This window comes from Chrysemys picta, chromosome 4, assembly GCF_011386835.1.
Source record: "Chrysemys picta bellii isolate R12L10 chromosome 4, ASM1138683v2, whole genome shotgun sequence".
NCBI classification, from domain to species: Eukaryota; Metazoa; Chordata; order Testudines; family Emydidae; genus Chrysemys; species Chrysemys picta.
In genome coordinates this window covers 28,736,778-28,755,323 of record NC_088794.1, presented here as the reverse complement: position 1 = coordinate 28,755,323, position 18,546 = coordinate 28,736,778, and the positions used below count along the sequence as shown (strand labels likewise).

The 18,546-nt window shown below is 42.9% G+C and overlaps 1 protein-coding gene across 4 annotated transcripts in view; it reads right to left on the bottom strand.

The window, feature by feature from the left end:
- Positions 1–18,546, bottom strand: part of LOC101941460 (NACHT, LRR and PYD domains-containing protein 3-like) — a 235,641-nt gene that overhangs the window by 201,202 nt on the left and 15,893 nt on the right. For all 4 annotated transcript variants that reach the window (XM_065591885.1, XM_065591884.1, XM_065591887.1 and 1 more), the window contains one exon: positions 716–1,027. In XM_065591885.1, coding sequence (XP_065447957.1) covers positions 716–1,007 — 292 coding nt within the window. In that variant the 5' untranslated portion in view covers positions 1,008–1,027. The remainder of the gene's footprint in view (positions 1–715; positions 1,028–18,546) is intronic.

The following is an 18,546-nucleotide window of genomic DNA, read 5'->3' as shown; positions in this document are numbered from 1 at the left end:
CTGCACTTTATTCTCACCACAATGATGAATGTTTCTGAATAGTCCAGTAAAATTCCTTTCGGTCTGTTCTGAGATGTATGGAGTGATTTATAGAGGCAATTTCCTGGGCCAGTAATGAGCCAGGATTACTCAGTACCTCAGTGGGAAGGGACAGCCTGACTCAGAGACAAAGGGACTAGTTTTAGCTTCAAGTTTGGGCTGTTTGAGTTAGGAGCTGGGGGAGAAGCCGGACAGCTCAGGGAGTCTCTGATTAACTCCCACTCCAGACAAAGCGGGTCTCTGTACTGCTATGGAATGCAGCACATGGTCAGACAGTTTCAGTCCTGTGGAGGCATAGAACCAAGCTGGTGCTGGCCAACTGAAGCCTCCACAGACTCCAAACCAAGGTGCCAGGAGAGGGCCCTGCCCCACATAGGAGTGAAAACACTGTAAGAGGTCCCCTTTTGTTTTCTTTAAGCTGGTCAATGTTTGCAGCACTACTACACTAATCTCTGGGTAGGGAGCCAGGAGGGAGCTGGGGGTTGTGGTGCAGTAGTGAATGGCAGAAGGCGGGGAATGTATTGTATTATTAATGTTGTAGCATTTATTAGTTAACCGTAACCCTTTCCTCCCCTAGAGCCCTTGTTTCCTATCACCACCAGGACAAGACACCATTTGTTATGTTGTTATTTAGATTATAAGATTCAGAAGTTGCAGGAACATTAGGTTTTCTTACCTTTCTTTGTTGCCTCCTTGAGTTTATCAGCAGAATCTCTGAGATTGATCCTTTCAAGGACCAATATAGCTACATTCACTGCACCATGTTCCTTGTAGTATTCACACAAGAGGTCTACAAGTTTGATCCGAGTGTCAGCTTTCTGCAGCCGACCTTTGGGGATCGGTGCTTTTTCTCCATAGCTAGCATTTGCTAAGCTGAATTTAAATCTTTCAAGATCGCCTTCCTTTTCCCCTGAGAGATTGTCCAGTATATCTAGAAGGATTTCTTTCATATTTATCTCTGTAGTCATTGCAGGATATTACCAATAATCTGAAAAATAAGTGGAGAATTAAAAGTCAATTATTTATGAATATCATAGCATTGTTGAGATGGCAATTCAGTTCAGACACACCTTAGGTGTACTAATGTCCTAAATGGAAAAAATCTCTCTATCTGCACAGAGAAACAACAAAGTCACAAGTTATACTGTAGCCTGTATTTCTATCTCCTGAATAAAGAACGAGGACTACTTGTGGCACCTTAGAGATTAACAAATTTATTTGAGCACAAGCTTTCGTGGGCTAAAACCCACTTCATCAGATGAATGCAGTGGAAAATACAGTAGGAAGATATATATATATACACACAGAGAACATGAAAAAATGGGTATTGCCATACACACTTGTGGAGATTAATGGAAGGATTCCATTCCCCCGAGGCCTAAACTTCAGACTTAGCAACAACAATATTTATTTGAGTATATTTAGCAATAACAGGGGGCAAATAACGAATGCATGCAAACAGCAAAGCTTTAGCTATAAGAATGGTAAGGCAGATAACCAATTCCAGAAGGATGTGTGGTTCCCACTTTTTTACTATATGTAGCAGTCTTTTAGGAATTTTAATTACCTGATGAGTTGTTTCTTTTATGTTTTGTTTGATTGAACAGACAAATTTTTCTATTTCCTCTAACCAGCGGATTATTACTGCACTTTCGGACTGAGAAGAGGGAGGAATTACCAGGGTTAGTTTCTGGTAGCGATTTTGCGAGACATTAAGAAGGACAGAAATAACATTGCACAGCCGAATTATTGCTAGGTCAATCTTAGAGAATTTTTGGACAATTTATTTCAATTTTGACACCCATAGAGGTGTGGGTAGGTGCACCTGGAGTTTAACAGAATCAAGTGCACCGTGAACCCAAGTACAGTTAATGATAACAGTAGGACCGAGTAATGCAAGCTATACTTTTAGCTGGTTGAAATACCACCGACTGACTACGCAGGGAACATGTGGGGGATAATAACAAAAATGAGGTCTTTGTGAATTTTTGGGGTATACCTACACATTTATTTTCCACTAACACTTTTTTAGAGTATGTGTTATTGATTAAGGATTATTTAAGGTGAAGCCACCCCTCACGCATCATACACTTTACTTGAGCAGTACAATATTTTCTAATACTTACGGGGCCACAAATGGTACCGAATAAAGGCCCCGTTTTATAATCCTCCTCCCAAGCAGAAGCATTTTTACAAGGGTTTGATTTATTAACAGCAAGAGACAAGACCAGTTCAATACTTTGAAAAAGAAGAGTTTGTCCTTGAAGGCTATCCTGGAGTGCCTGATTTTGAAGGGAGTCCTCTTCCCATTGCTGGCGATTGATCTTGTTGTGCTGCTGGATTACTGCCTGGAGACTGTGCCGATCATGAACAACGTTTTTATTGCGCTGGTGTAGGTGGTAAGAGATATACCATATGGGAGAACTTGCTCAAAAGTCCAATTACTGCTTTGCGGTTCAATGGGATAATATATTCTTATTGGTTTAGTCCCCAACAGTTTTTCCGAAGCGCCCACATCCCATTTTACTTTCGTTTGACAAGCATACACAGGTCCTTTACCATATGTGAAACAGGAAGAGTTATAGTATGCACAGCCAAAAAACCAAAGTGTATTATTTATAGGGAGTATACATTCAAAAGGCGGTTGAAGAAAGTAAACATAAGTAAAGATAGATCGGTTTTTAAGCCAAGGCTTTTTTATAGGAGTTAGATTGACAGCTTTTACTGGACACCAGGGATTGCTGATGTTGCAAACAGTTTCGTTAAAGGTGCATCCAGGAAAGAATGAGTTCACAGGAAAGAAGAGGGTGCCATTTCCGACGCACAAATTAACTGCCACCGAATTCGCCATGCAAACATGGAAATGTAGAAGAGCCACATTCCTGTAACAAGGAAAAAAAATATACTGCGGCTTACTGTACTGTTTTAGTGGCCCGAGGGGTTATCCAGGCTTGGTTAGCACAAATATTACCACTGTTAGTAGAAATTAAGTACGTGAAAGGATGGGGTAGAATTTTTGTTATTTTTTTTTCCAGGAGTTCATGCGTTTGAGGCAGTACAAGCCAGACCAACTGGTCTTTTTAATACAAAGGCTTCCAGGGGTCAGCCTCAACGAATGGCTTTAGGCGATATGCATATTGACATTTTTTAGAATTTATACCCCAGAGAACAGCAGGCAATTTATTTTTCCATCCTTTCCAATCACCTTGCTCATTTTTTTAGTTTAGGTTTAAGATTTTGGATTTTTTTCCCACTACCCCATTGCTTTGTGGGTGGTATGCCAGATGTAGGATGGGAGCTATTAACTGGACTGAACACCAGTGTTCCCACTTACGGCTATTCCAAGGAGGACCACCATCGGTAGAAATGATACCAGGAGGCCCCCACTGGTAAAGGAAGAGTGATTTTTTGTGTTTGAATTCTACCCACCAATGCTCATGCCCGGCGTTTACATACACATCCACCCTTTTAGAGACATCTATGTAGGTAAGAGAGGGTTCCTTAAAGAAGTGGGCCTTCCATTTTTGCCCTATTGTCTTCACAAGCAACCAATTGGGGTTTTTTCCTTTACTGAGAAGGTAGGCTTGTTTGAAAAAGGTATTCCAGGAGGAAGACCAAAGACTGGTTTGGACCGCTAATCCTGCAGCCCTTTGGAAATCCTTTAAGGAACGGATAGAAGTAAGTTTGTTTATTGCTTTTATTACATCTGAATTTAGTGTAATATTTATGGCACCCCATCTCCACCCCAGAAATGTTTCTCTAAGGGCAGGCTCTTTTACCTTTTCCTTTTTGATTTCCCAACTCTGGTTTGTGAGGTGCTGAAGCAAGGCATTTAAGACAGTATTACAATTTTTTTTAGAAGAATCAAAGATTAAAATATTATCTAAGTAACTGACCCAATTTTTATGATTGAATGAAGCCATTGATTGTGTCATCATTTGTGTTGCCCAAGCAGGGGAATTACAGAATTCCTGAGGGGCAACTCGGAATTTATACTTTTTTCCCATTCCACAGGAAAGCAGTCAATCCTTGAGGGTCTAAAATTGGAATTTGGAAAAACATATTTTTAATGTCAATAACTGCTTTTCAAGGATTATCCTTTAATTTAGCAAGATTAAATTGAATTTTGGTTTGGTTAGCAATAACCCCCTTTTCTACTTGGACTGCAGCACTAATTCGTCTGTAGTTTATTACCAGCCGCCCTCTACCGGGTTCCTTTTTGGCTACAATCCAAACAGATGATGCATGAGGTGAGACTGTTTCCTCAATCCATCCATTAGTTAATGCTTGGTTAATCAATTCATTTCCCAAGGCAATTTGTTCACAAGATAATGGGTACTGCTTTTGGGGCCCCACCTGTATGTTTGGTTTTAATTGGACCATAAAAGGAATCTGCTCCTGCAAAGGGAGGGTAATATAGGTGGTTAAAAAAGATTTGACACAGGGAATTTTTTCAATGTTATCATTTTCCAAAATATGAAAGGAGTTACCTTCCATAGGTACCAAGATAACAGAACAATTAACGCTTTCTATTGCAAGGTTAGAAACAAATCCCCTTTTCGTTCCCCCGATTCCCTTTAACCAAACTTCAGGGAGATTTCCCTTTTTAATAGATTTTACAAAGTAAACTGACTTTTCCGCACCTGTATCAAGTAACCAATTTTCCTGCTTTTCATGAGTATTTAATTGTAAAACAGGGAAACTTTTGTTAAGGTTTATGGAAATGACTTTGCTCATCTCCCTGCTCAAGCCGCCGTTTCCCTATTCTTTTTTATTTTTCCTTGTGCAACAAATCCATGGCGTTCAGCAAATTTTACTATCTCAGGATCTGAGAGTTGGGCTTCTGGTAATTTGTTTTGATTTTGTAAGAAAGCAAAAGCAGCCCGTGCAACCCCGGAATGTTCCTTCCTAGGATTTCCCAAGAGGTTTGATTTTAACGGCTTGGGGTCATTAGCTACATTTTCCTGGTCCCACTGAATTTTTTGTGTGGAAAGAGCTTCCAATGTAAGTCCACCAATCCCAAAACAATAGATTCCAACCACGGATTTTTGTGCTTAATGTCGTCTGAAAGATAGTTAGCTACATGCCAAACAGTAGCTGCACTTACTCTCCTGGCTTGTGTCTGTATAATGGTATCATTTCGCCATTTGGCGGTACCATCAACATTGTCCGGTACATTAAGAAGTGTATTTAAAAAAATGTAAGCATACATTGACTCTCAATCTCGGATTTCATCAGGAGTGGGCTTGATTTTTTTCCCATGAGTATTAGTCTGAGCCATTGTCAAGGCTACGGAGGGAACTGCGGCAAATTTTTGACCTATTTTTGTTCTCCAGTCTCCTCCAGAAAGCCCTCCAGTGGCCTGATAGGTTAACACTGGGGTGCATCCAGACTAGAAAGAAAATTATTAATATGTTCCCTATATAATTGCATTAGCCATTTTCAGACAGGTTTACTGTCTTTTCTAGATACCCTGGGTTGCAAAGCTCGGAACTCAGCAGGGGTGAAATTCCTACATTCTGTGATGGTAGTAGTTTGTTGACCATAATTTTTAGATTTTACAGCAGTTATAGGGTATAAGGGCAAGGTTGGAACAGAGGGAACGGCCTCCTGTGAATTATACGGAGGAGGTAGTTGTTCCTCAATTTTGTCAGGAAGGGAGGGAGGGGAACTATGTGGCTGAAGTAACAAGTGGATTGTTTTTCTCTGTTTAAGTATAGTAGAACTTAGACACGCCAAACAATCCAATACTGACTGACATAACGCCTTTTTATGTATTTTATTTTTTTCCCACAGCAACTTTTTTAGGACCAATGACTGAATAGGCCGGTTCATACATTGAAAATTTTTAGGGACAGTGGTTTTTACTTTGCAGACCTTTTCTAGTCCCTCCAATAACAAGTGGGAGGGACTATTAACAGGGATTTTACCTTGTTTATTAAAATTAACTGATGTGGTCGACCGATTTATCTCCCAGGAATTAAAGTCACTCACTGCTCGGTGAGACAAGGTTCCAGTATTATGTAATCAACAAAACCCCATATGAGAAGTTCGACCCTCCATCGCCACTTTCTCTGGGGGTGCTTCTAGAAGGTCAAAATTATAATCAATTTGAACATTTATTTGTATATTCCCAAACTTTTCATTGTGTTGGAACGCAATATGTTCCACTAAGTGCCCAATTGGGGTGTTTGTCGTATTCATATCAGTCCTGTTTTTATAGGGGCATTCCCTGGCAGGGCCTGCCCGGACCTCCATATACGGGCATTCCCCGTTAGGGTCTTTTGGGACCAACAATACATCTTGCACCTCAGATTTAGCCATTTTTAATGAAAAAAAATTAATATACTTTTATGATTAAAGTCGGCCCTTTGTATGGAATGTAACCTTTTAAATTGGTGAGGAAATATGTATCTAACACGTGATAATGGCACTGGACCGGGGGCCTCTATGTAATCCGGGGCTAGCTCCCTTTGGGGTCCTGGAAGGGGAAGTGCCCAGCAGTATCCTGTGATGTACTCAAGTACGGGGAGGGAGTCTCCTGCTTTTCGTTTCCCAGTATTACGAAATAAGGTTATTAGGCAATGATTTACCGACATTTACACTGTTATTTCTTTAGTGACAGGGATTAGGGCTTCTGATGGCAGTTTTATTAATGGAAGAACCCGATTATTTCAGGCGCCTATGAAAAGAAAACTATTGTATCTTTACGGTAGAACTGGATCCTTTGGGTGGAAAATAAACACCCAAGTTGGTAGGCAAATAGGTACCTAACCTGTACTAGAGGTACTGGATCAGGGGAATTTATGTAGTCCACGATTTGATCCCTGTCTGGCCCTGGGGGTGGGAGTTCCCAGAAATACCCTTCAATATATTCTAATATAGGGTGGTTTCCTACTTTTGATCACTTATAAGTATTACGATATACTGTGACGTTAATGATCTGTCGACGTTTACACTGCCGTTGTTCCTATGACAGGAACGGGGGCTTCTGAGGGAAGTTCTATCAGTGGGGTACCTGGATTATTAAATTGCCTAGGGAAATATGCCTGGTCCCAGGGACACACGTAATGTTTGAGAAGGCAACAAAAAACTCCAATGACAAACAAGAAACAAAACCCAGAGAAAACCCAGGCAGCAATGACTCCGGGATCAGACCATGAAGTCATTTGACAAACTAGCTGCCACTAAGGGATAAAATTCCTCGTAAGATTACATTAGCAAAAAAGTAAAATTATAGCAAGAAGGTACCATTGGGTAGAAAGTGGGAGGCAAAGACACAAAAATTTCACTAACAGTGACCCGAGAATCCAAAACTGATAATTCAACAACAAGAAGGAACGCTGGCAGAGGTGAGTATACGTTTGAAAACATTAATTGCACAGTTTAAGTTCTTTCATAATGTATACTTTTGTTTATTGCACATCCCTTTATTAAGTAGTGTGTATCAGTAGAGTCTTTTACTCCTTTATAAAACTATAACGCAGAGGCTTTAGAGGCTCATGGGTCTCAGGGCAGACGATTTAAGTGTCTGACTGCGTCCCCTCATCCCAAAACTATAATCTAAAAATTCTTGGAATTCCTGGAATATCCCGGAAATCCTGCCGACTACGCCATGTGGAGATTAATGGAAGGAGGAGGCACACATCAGAGCCCTAGGGGGGCTCCTATTAGGGCCTTAGTGGGGCTCTGGGTGATTGCTACTTTTCACCACCCAACACAGATGTAATGAGGTTGAGCAGTGTTCGCAAAAGAGAAACTAACAACTAATTATTTCTTAAGAAAGGCTTTTAATGACTTACGACTATAAAGGCAACGCAGACAAAATAAGAGAAACAGAATTAAAGACCAGCACTGAGTGAGGATTAATACAAATGGCAAGTTATACTGGAGGCAAGTACAAGTATAAGTAATATTATGCATTAACTACTTATTTCTATAAGTACATATGTAAAAGGCAATTAATATTGAAAACAGTTACAAGAACATGCAATGCTGTTAATTTTGATTGCCCAACAATCCTACATGTACTGTAACCAATTTTAACAAAATACAATTTTACATGTAATACTAATACATTGATTAACTATATTTTACTAACCTTAACCTATTTATAACTTTATTTAATTAAATTATAAATTTGTATTGACCTTTATGATAACTTGATGGTAACTTATACTGAAGACTGACACAGTGACTTGCAAAACTACTATGATTTATAAAACTTTACCAACACTGTATTTGTTTTCAGCAAGGCACAAAACATATACTGTTACTATATAATGATTAACTATTGACTACTACTATTTTTAAACAACTTAAACAATTTACTAATAAACGTAACCTATAGTATTAATACAGACTTAAGATTAACCAGTTTGAGCATAACCAGACCTTTTTAAAATTTTACCCTGCCTTTGTTTAAAGATGATACATTACCTTTAGTTGACCATTTTTTGCACTGGCCAGGCACAGATAGTTAGTGAAGCACAAGTTTCTTTGGTTTAGGGGGTGTATGTGAGCCTGACAAAGAGCAATTTTTTTTAGGTCAACACACACACACACACACACACACACACACACACACTTGCGCCTTTGCATTTTATTTATACAGTTTTTGCTGGCCGTGCTTTAAAACAAGTTAACCAATTAAGGTGGCCAAATATTCCAGGGTGGCATTTACGGTTGTTTTGAACTAATTAACTGTACACCTAGGCCCAGCTCATTTCTTCTTTATGCAGTTAATTGTGGTTAATTTGCTAGACTCAAAAATGCTCAAATCAGCTGAAAGAGGTGTCTGGTTGCAGAGCATAGTAACCACAAGCTTGTATCAATCTTTACAGAGTTTTCTTCTTAGTCTATAAAGCTTCCTAGATAGATTATACTTATGCTTGCAGGATTTTACTGTACTCGCTTCTTACAACTTCCAGAAGTTTGAGGCCTAACAGTACTTAGCGTGACACTACTTGACAAGGCTTATGCACATTATTCACAACACTATAACGAGAGTGATCAATTAAGGTGAGGTATTATCAGCAGGAGAAAAAAAACCTTTTGTAATGATAATTAGGATGGCCCATTTCCAACAGTTGACAAGAAGGTGTGAGTAGCAATATGGGGGAAAATAAGCAGGTAAATCAAAATCCATCACACTTAGTAAATAAGCTTTGGATTTTTCCTACAATCAAGAATAAATTTGCCAAAGTATTGTCCATGTATCATCTTGCGGCTTTATCTATTTTAAAGTTATAACTTAAACAAAAGCATTTTATGTAAACTTAAAAAAACCCACAACAAACTATTTCTGCAGTTATTTATAAGCTTCTACACTTAAAGGTAAAACCCAACAGTCTGTTCTTCCATTCATGCAGAGGATGTGTGTATGTAGTTCCCACGAGCATTAACAGGAGTTACTGGTGTGCTGAAAGCCTCTACAGACAAAAAGTCTCTTATGAGATTTAGAAAGACAAGACCGAGCCTATCTAGAAAAGATTTAAGTACCTTCTCTGTTTTGCATTTTGGAATATAAATAGCAACAAGTCTTCTAGAATCATGAAACAAATAAGATCTAGCAAGTTTGTAAATAAAGCATGTAATCCTCAAATGCACAGAACAAAGTGAAAACAACACACTAAATTAAACACTAGATTCTGTAGCTGAAAACTATCTAAACACTGTAAGGCCCTAATCTTGCAAAGATTTATGTTTGTACTTAACCTTATGCACTGTGAGTACTTCCATTGACTTCAATGAGACTACTCAATGCAAATTAATTAATTTATTAATTAAATAAATAAAATTAATTATAGGGCTGGAGTTTCTCCTGTCATCACCAGCCGGGCTCCAGCCCCAGCTGAAATCCCTGTGATTCACAAAAAAAAATTGCGAGAGCTGTCAATACTGAGTATGGCGTAGGCTGCTGAAGGTCCGGTAATTTTCCTGACAGAAGCAGCAGACAAGGCCAGGTTAGGGCAATCTAGGGAAGTCGGCACACCATGACATTGACCCTTTCTGCCTTGGTCCCAACCCTGGACCATGGCTCCATCCATATGCTGTGGCCCTGACCCCCCAGGGCTATCCACACTAGAGTTATCTGCTGAAGGGGCTGTCACCCGTCCTCCATGGCAAGCTTAGGCTTCCCTCCTCATGACTAGAAGGGGTATCAGCAGGGGACTCTGCTTTCCCTGCTCAGGGATCCCCTCTACCCCTCAGAAAAGCAAAAGCAGCATCAGAGGAACCCTCCAGTACTTCCCTCAGCTGGCAGGGTATATCTGGTTGGGTGGGGTATCTGGGCCCATCACAGGCTTCTCCTCCTGCCACATTGCAAGTGATTAGTGTACAAATCACTCCTCATATAAATCCAGCATATGAGAGCCCAGCATATTTTTAATTTGCAGTGCTTGCCCATTTCCAGACCTGGGACCCCATGCTCTGGTTTCAGGCTAGCATAAAGCACCTTGCAAAGGTTCTATCCCCGCTGCCCAGGCAGGATTAATTCTCTCTCCTTTGTTTACACAAATGTTATGGAGAATGCAACAGGTACCAGTGACAGAAGCAACACTGGGGAGGGTACTGAGCAGTCATTGTGAGTGAGCAAGCATCTCAACTAGCATTCAGCCTTCCAAAGGCACACTCCACCACCATCCTGCATCTGATGAGGGTGTAATCACCATCTTCTGCCTGGCTGCCTTCTATTGGGGTAAACTTTCATAAGAGGGTTACTCAGCTTGTGCAGTAATTGAGGTTCTTCAAGATGTGTTGTCCTCCCCGCATGGTCCTCCACTGTAAGTGCGGCAGCACCTTTGCATCTGGAGTCAGAGATTTTCAATATCAGTTGCTGTCGGGCCGCACACGTGCGCCTTTCCTCCCCTGTGCTGTGTGCAGGTTGTATATACAGTATAGAGCTGTGAGGTCTGACTGCCCTCAGTTCCTTCTCTGCCACAGAGCCCTAACGTTATGCTCCAAAGCAGAGGGGAGGAGGGCAGGTAGTGGAGCACCCATGGGCACACACATCTCCAAGAACCTCAGTTACTGCACAAGGTGAGTAACCCTCTCTTCTTCTTCGAGTGATGTCTCCATGGATGCTCCACTGTAGGGGACTATAAAGCAGAGCCCCTAGCTGGAAGGTTGGGTCTTCGGAGCAGCTGGTATCACAGATGATAGGATTGTACATCTGAGAATGGTGTCTGCAGAGGAATCCTGCAAGATGGCATAATGTTGGGTGAATGTATCAGAGGACACCCATGTGGCAGCCCTGCATATATCTATTATGGGAACATTGAGGAATGCAATGGAGGTTGAGAGCGCTTGTGTGGAATGTCTCCTTATAGATGCAGGTAGTTGCTTATTGTAAAGTTCATAAGACAGGCCTATGCACTGTGAAATCCACTTAGAGAGGCGTTGTTTAGTTATAGTGGAGCCTTTAGAACATTTGGTGATGGATATGAACAAGCATGGCAATTTTCTGAATGGTTTGATTCTATCCAAGTAGAAGGATAATGTGCATCTCAGATCTAAGGTGTGCAGAGCTGCTTCTTGGTAATTGTTGCATGGTTTGGGAAAGAAGGAAGGGAGGTCTACAGGCTTGTTTAGATGGAAGGATGTTATAACCTTCGGCAGGAACTTTGGGTGGGGATGGAGGATCACTGTGTCCCTATAAAACATTGTATATGGTGGGTGTGCCATGAGGGCTGATATTTCTCCCAGGTGTTGTGCTGATGTAATGGTGATGAGGAAGGCCGTTTTCATTGCTAAATGAAGGAGTGAGCCGGTTGCCATTGGCTCAAATGGAGATCTAGCCAGAGAGTGTAGGATTAGGATGGAGTCCCAGGGTGGGGTGGGGAGATGTATATTAGGGTATAGCTTTTGAACACCCTTAAGAATACATTTGACAAGGGGGTGTGCAAATACTGAATATCCCTCAACATGGCAGTGGAATGTGGTAATTGCAGCCAGGTGCAATCTAAGAGAACTAAAAGCCAATCCATGCTGTTTGAGTTGAAGGAGGTAGTCCAATGTGAGCGGTAATGAAGCGCAGGCTGCATCAAACTGTCTGTCGGCACACCGAAGTTGGAACCAGTTCCACTTGTGGGAATAGGTGTGTCTGGCAGAATCACACCTGCTATTTATCAAGATGTGTTTTACTGAATCTGATTAGGTTATTTCCAAATCCCAGATCCACGAAGGAGCCAAGCTTTCACATGGAGCAGCTGTGGATTGGGACGATGAATGCATCCCCTGTCCTGAGAGAGGAACCACAATGCTGGGGGAAGGTTTATAGGTTGAGAGAGCATCATGCGAAGCAGGCACATGTACCAGACTTGTCGTGGCCATGTTGGTGCTATTAGTATATCCAGAGCTTGATTTTCCTGTATCTTGCATATGACTCGGAACAGGAGGGATTAGGGAGGGAAGGCATAGAGAAGTGGCACATTCCAGTTCATAAGGAATTCATCCCCTTGTGAATTCCTTCCCAGGCCTGCTCTGGAGCAACACTGAGGACAGTGGATGTTCTTGTGAGTGGCAAAAAGGTCTAGGGTGGGGTGACCCCATCGACAGAATATGGGTCACAGTGTTCTCATGTCGAGCTGCCATTCATGTTCGTGTGACAAGATTCTGCTCAGCATATCTGCCATTGTGTTCTGATGTCTAAGGAGAGATGCAGCAGAGATGGAGATGTCATTGTGGACACACCAATTCCATAGCTTGATCGCTTCTGAGCATAGGGAATGGGACCTGGCACCTCCTTGCCTGTTGATGTAATACATGTAAGCAAGGTTGTCCATCATTACTTGTACAGTCTAGTAGGAAATGTCGGCAGGCATTGCAGACCACCCTCAGTTCCAGGAGGTTGATGTGTAACATGGACTCAGTGGGTGTCCATCTGCCTTGTATAGTGTGCTCGCATAGATGCACTCCCCAGCCAAGGAGGGAGGCACTGTTGGTAAGTATCATGGTAGGTGGAGGTTGAAGAAAAGGAACCCCTGCACAGACATTGTCGGGGCACGTCCACCACAGTAGTGAGTCCTTGACCTGGGTTGGCATGGACAGTTTTTGCATGCTGTGTTTGTGAGGAAGATATACCGTACAGAGACAGCCCTGAATATACCACATGTGCAACCTCACATGTTAGACCACAAAAGTAGCCGCAGCCATATGTCCCAGAGATTGGGAGCATATATGTGCTGGGATTTGGGGCATGCTTAGGCCTTTAAGACTAGTTCTGTTATCACTGTGAATCTGTGAGGTGATAAAAAGACTCTTGCCTGCTTGGCATCGAGTAGAGTGCCACTGAATTCCAGTGTTCACACTGGGGTTAGTGCGGACTTTTTGAAATTGATAAAGAGGCCCAGTTTTGTAAAGAGAGTCGTTGTAATGTGGATCGCTCGGAGTGCTTCAGTCTCGGATCGCGTTTTCAGAAGACAGTCATCTATATATGGGGAAATGGTGATTCCTTGTTTATGGAGGAAGGCCACGACCACTGCAAGTAACTTGGAAAAAACTCCCGGAGCTGTGGATAGTCTGAAGGGTCGTACTCTGTACAAGTAGTGACTGTGGCCAATGATGAAGCACAGGAAATATCTGTGAGCAGGGTGTACTGGAATATGAAAGTGTACATCCTGTAGGTCAAGGGCTAAGAACCAATTCCCCTGTTCCAGTGCTGGGATGATGGTGGATACGGTGACCATCTTGAATCATTGTAGTTTGCAATCTCAACAAGTTTGTCAAAGATCTAGGATGTGGTGCCAACTGCCAGACCTCTTTTGTACCAGGAAGTAATAGGAGTAGAAACCGTGTCCTCTGTGCTGTGGAGGGACCAGTTCTATAGCTCCCAGTTGTAGATGTCTCACCTCCCACTCCAGGATGGGCTTGTGAGAGGGATCCCTGAAGAGGAACAGGGAGGGGATTGGCAGGATGGTATAGCTAGGAAGGGGATGGAGTAACCTTCCTTTACTATTTCCAGGACCCATCTGTCCGAGGTAATGAGCATCCAAGATGATAAAAATGGAGCGAGGCGTTTGCCAAACTGTCAGTGTGTAGATGGCATTACAGATAGTGGGGGCAACTGGAGCAGGCAGAAGGTTCTCTGGACCTTGACCAAACCTTCACATTTACTGCTTATTAGAGGGTGTTTGAGATGGTGTCCCTCATACAGGCAATTGTCTGATACTGTTGGAAGGTCAGGGACGACGATGTTGGTTGCCAAACTGCCGCTGTGGGTGGTATTCCTCAGGACGAGATCATGGAGGGAGCTGGTATTTTCCCGATCTCAGTTTTGGCTGTGGTGTGTATATACCAAGGGACTTTAGAGTGACTCAGAAGTCTTTCATTGAGTGTAAGGATGTTTAGGGAGTCAGACACTCTACAAAACAACTCCTGAAAGTGGTGAAAATCATCAGCTGCTGTGGGAGGTGATGGCTTAATGGCGTCATCAGGTGAAGATGAAGAAAAATGGAGGACCAGAGGTACCTCCTCATCCTGCTTGCCTTCCACTTCCTCCAGTGGTGATATTTGCGCAGGCTGTGGTCCTGGAGGTCAAGCGATTGTTGAGGGGATGGATGGATGGTGTGTTTGCAGCAGTGGGGAATAACCGAATTGTGCCCTATACATGGCCCGGGGTCCCAATATGGCCAATTAGGGGGAAACAGTATATATGGTTGCATCCACTGGGGCCCCTGAAAAGGCTGGGTGTCCTGAACTGCAGCAGCGCAAGGCTGTAAGTCGATGTCAATTGCCCTGATTTCGACATCGCTAAGGAAAAGAGGTGCCATTCCTGTGGGAGAGTGTGAATAGTGTCTTGATCGTGAAGTGGGTCAGACTTGGGATAGCTCCTGTCTGAGGAGTGGAGAATCCAGAGTGTCAGGTATAGTGATGTCAGACAGATGTGTGAATTCCTGGGGGAAGCTCTCATCAATACAGGTGTGGAGTACAGTGCTGAGGTGTTATATGGAAAAGAGTCAGCAGATGGCGCGAGAGAGCTTTTTGGAGCCAGATTTAGTTGGCGTTTGCAACAGTGCTTTTTCAGTACCGAAGATTTTGTGAATAGGGCTTTGGTCAGCATCGGGGCCGAGGGCTTCACTGGAGCCGGCTGTTTTGCCGGTGCCAGTGCCAATGGCTTTCTCGGAGCCAGAAATGATTCTGGAGCTGCAATGAAGTAGAGGACCTGCTTTAGTCGCCAACAACAGAAGGTAACGCCGATAGCTGTTTCCACCTATTTCCTTCCTTAGACTGATGGACTGAGGGAGTCAGTCTAGTTGAAGATCTGTGCCCCTTGTCAGAATCTGTTGAAGCCACAGCCGAGTCGTGGATGGTACTCATGTTGTTTGTGCCTCAGAAACTGAGGAAGGAGAAACAATGAGGAGTCCTTGTGACACCTTAGAGGCTAACAGATTTATCTGGGCATAAGCTTTTGTGGGCTAAAACCCACTTCATCAGACGCATGGAATGAAAAATACAGTCTCAGGTATACATATACAGCACATGAAAAGATGGGAGTTGCCTTACCAAGTGGGGGGTCAGTGCTAACGAGGCCAATTCAATTAGGTGGATGTGGCCCATTCCCAACAGTTGACAAGAAGGTGTCAAGTTTGCAAATTAATTCCAGTTCTGCACGGACACAAATCAGACATCAAGAATTGTAACATTAAAAAACCAGTAGGAGTGCACTTCAATATCCCTGGACACTCAATAACAGACTTAAAAGTGGTCATCCTTCAACAAAAAAACTTCAAAAACAGACTTCAACGAGAAACTGCAGAACTGGAATTAATTTGCAAACTTGAGACCATCAAATTAGGCCTGAATAAAGACTGGGAGTGGCTGGGTCACTACAAAAAATAATTTTCCCTCTGTTGATACTCCCCCAAACTTCTAAAAACTTCCACTACATTTATAGACAAACGAAAGTAAATAAAGTTGGACAGATCCCTGAAAAGCCGTTCACAGAAAATGTGACCATTGCTCAGCTAAATAAAAATTATCCCATGCACCTAATTACACCCATCTACCAGCTACAGACTTAGGGCACAGGGTCAGAAACAGAATCCATTTTTCTCCCTGTAACCAGCAGCAAGTGCAATGTTGTGGGGGCAAATCATTTTAGGCACAACAGGTGTCAGGCCCTGAGCCTGCAAAGGGACAGATGGGCTCACCCATACTCACACACACAGGATTTGGCCTTAGATGACTGACTAACTGATGGTGCCCCCAAATCAGACAGAAGTCTAAAATGCCATCTTTGGAGCCCAGGATAATTTACACTCCCAAAACTGGGCCGCTCTATCTAACAAGAAGGGATTTGCACTTGTGTCTCACAGAAGGAGAGTGCCCTCGCCACTGGGCTATGGGCTATTCTGATGTGGGCCCCAATCTCTCCTGCTGAAGCTGTTCTCCGTGTTCGTATATTGTTAACAACACTCTCTGTTTAAACAAAAAGCAGCTAAACCTCAAGAACAGAATGCCCCTGTATTTCCTGTAGGAGAGTAAGAACAGACTATTTAGGCAACACCATTAACTAAATCACAACACATTTGAGTATCAGGGATATGGATGAACCAGGAGTAAAAAAATCAGACCACAGCCAAATTGTTCTACACATGAGGGGACATATGCTGCCCACACCATACACAAGTTGAGTTTCTTCAGTTTAAGTGGGACTATTTCTACTTAGCTTATCCAGAACAGCTTATCCAGTCCTGGGAGAACACTTCATCCTGTTCTCTGGGATCCAGAACACTCCCTTTGACTCTGGATTTTGTCACTCAGGTTCCTTTATTTGGTATGCAGCAAAGCTATGCTGAGTTGATCAGACTCAAGCGTAGTGGGTGGGTGTAGGGCATTCCACACATCCAAAAGTTACAAAGACCACCTCTTCCTTTATATACATTTACACGTTGCATTGCATTCGCTATATATTACACCACACATTTTTGGATTGGCTTGGTTACTTTGCAGAAACCCATCCCTATAAAGCATGCTCTGTCCACGTGCTTCTCATGTGGAACCAGTGATTTACATTCCAGGTTTATCTTGTCCATAGTCCCTAGCATCAAGGTGTTGCTACTTATCTTAGCTAGCACAGATATCTTGACTCCAGTGTAGTGTTTGTCAAGCCCCTATTTACAACTTAACCTTCCATTCACCTTCCCAATTACACCCACTAAGAAATGAGGCAAGTTACTTATGTCTACCCAGGCCTATACCCCCCAAACTGAGCCTGCAGGCGATTGTCTGCGCCTCTTGAGAGGTCAGTGATGACGGCGTTGGTTGTCAAACTGCTGCTGTGGGTAGTGTGGCTGAGGTCAAGATTGAGGAGGGAGCTGATATTTTCCCCATCTCCGTTTTGGCTGTGGTGTGTATATACCAAAGGATTTTAGAGTGGCTCAGGAGTCTTTCTTTGACTGTAAGGAGTTGTCCGCGCACTCAGAAAAGAGTTTTTGTCCCTTGAACGGGAGATCCTTGACCGTATTTTGCACCTCCTTAGGGATTCCTGAAAGGTGCAGCCATCATGCACGTCACATTACTTCCGTGGTAGCAATGGATCAGGCAGCTGTGTCAACTGAGTTCAGGGAGGCCTGCAGGGCCGTGTGGGCTATTAAGTGACCTTCCAAAATGAGGGGCAGGAATTGTTCCATTTTTTCCTCTGGCAGATCCTGGCAAAGTCCCTCCAACTTAGAATAATTTCTATAATTGTATTTGGCTATAAGGGCCTCACAGTTGGAAATTCAAAATTGAAGGGTAGCAGACTAGATCTTCTAGGCAGAAAATCCTATTCAACATTTCCAGTCTTGGTCAGGATGGCCAGTTCGCGATTGATATTAGCGGCCCTTCACCTGTACTGCATTCACTATGAGAAAATTCGAGGCAGGATGTGAAAATAAAAACTCCCCATTTTTTTTTTGCAGTTACATAATATGTCCTATCAGCCCCTTTGCATGTAGGGGGGACAGACGCTGTGGTCTGCCAAAGAAAGTTTGCAGGTTCGAGTAGTGCACCATTAATAAGTAGGGCAATTTTTGTTGTTGGGCAGGCATGAAGAATGTCAATCAGTTTGTGGTGTTGTTCCTTGACCACAGGGAGTGGGCTGTTTAGGGAGTCAGCCACTCTATGAAATAACTCCTGAAAGTGGCGAAAATCATCAGCCGCTGTGGGAGTTGGTGAAATGATGGCATCATCAGGTGAGGATGAAGAAAAATGGAGGACTAGAGGTACCTCCTCATCCTGCTCTCCTTCCAGTTCCTCCTCCAGTGGTGGGTATTTGCACAGGCTGTGGTTCTGGAGGTCAAGAGATTGTTGAGGGGATGGATGGAGGCTGGCGTGTTTGCAGCGGTGGGAAATAACTAAATTGTGCCCTATACATGGCCCAGGAGTCCCAATATGGCCAATTAGGGGCAAAGAGAATATATGGTTGCATCCATGGGGGCTCCTGAAAAGGCTGGGTGCCCTGAACTGCAGCAGGGCAAGTCTGCAAGTTGATGTCAATTGCCCATATGTTGATGGTGCAAGAGA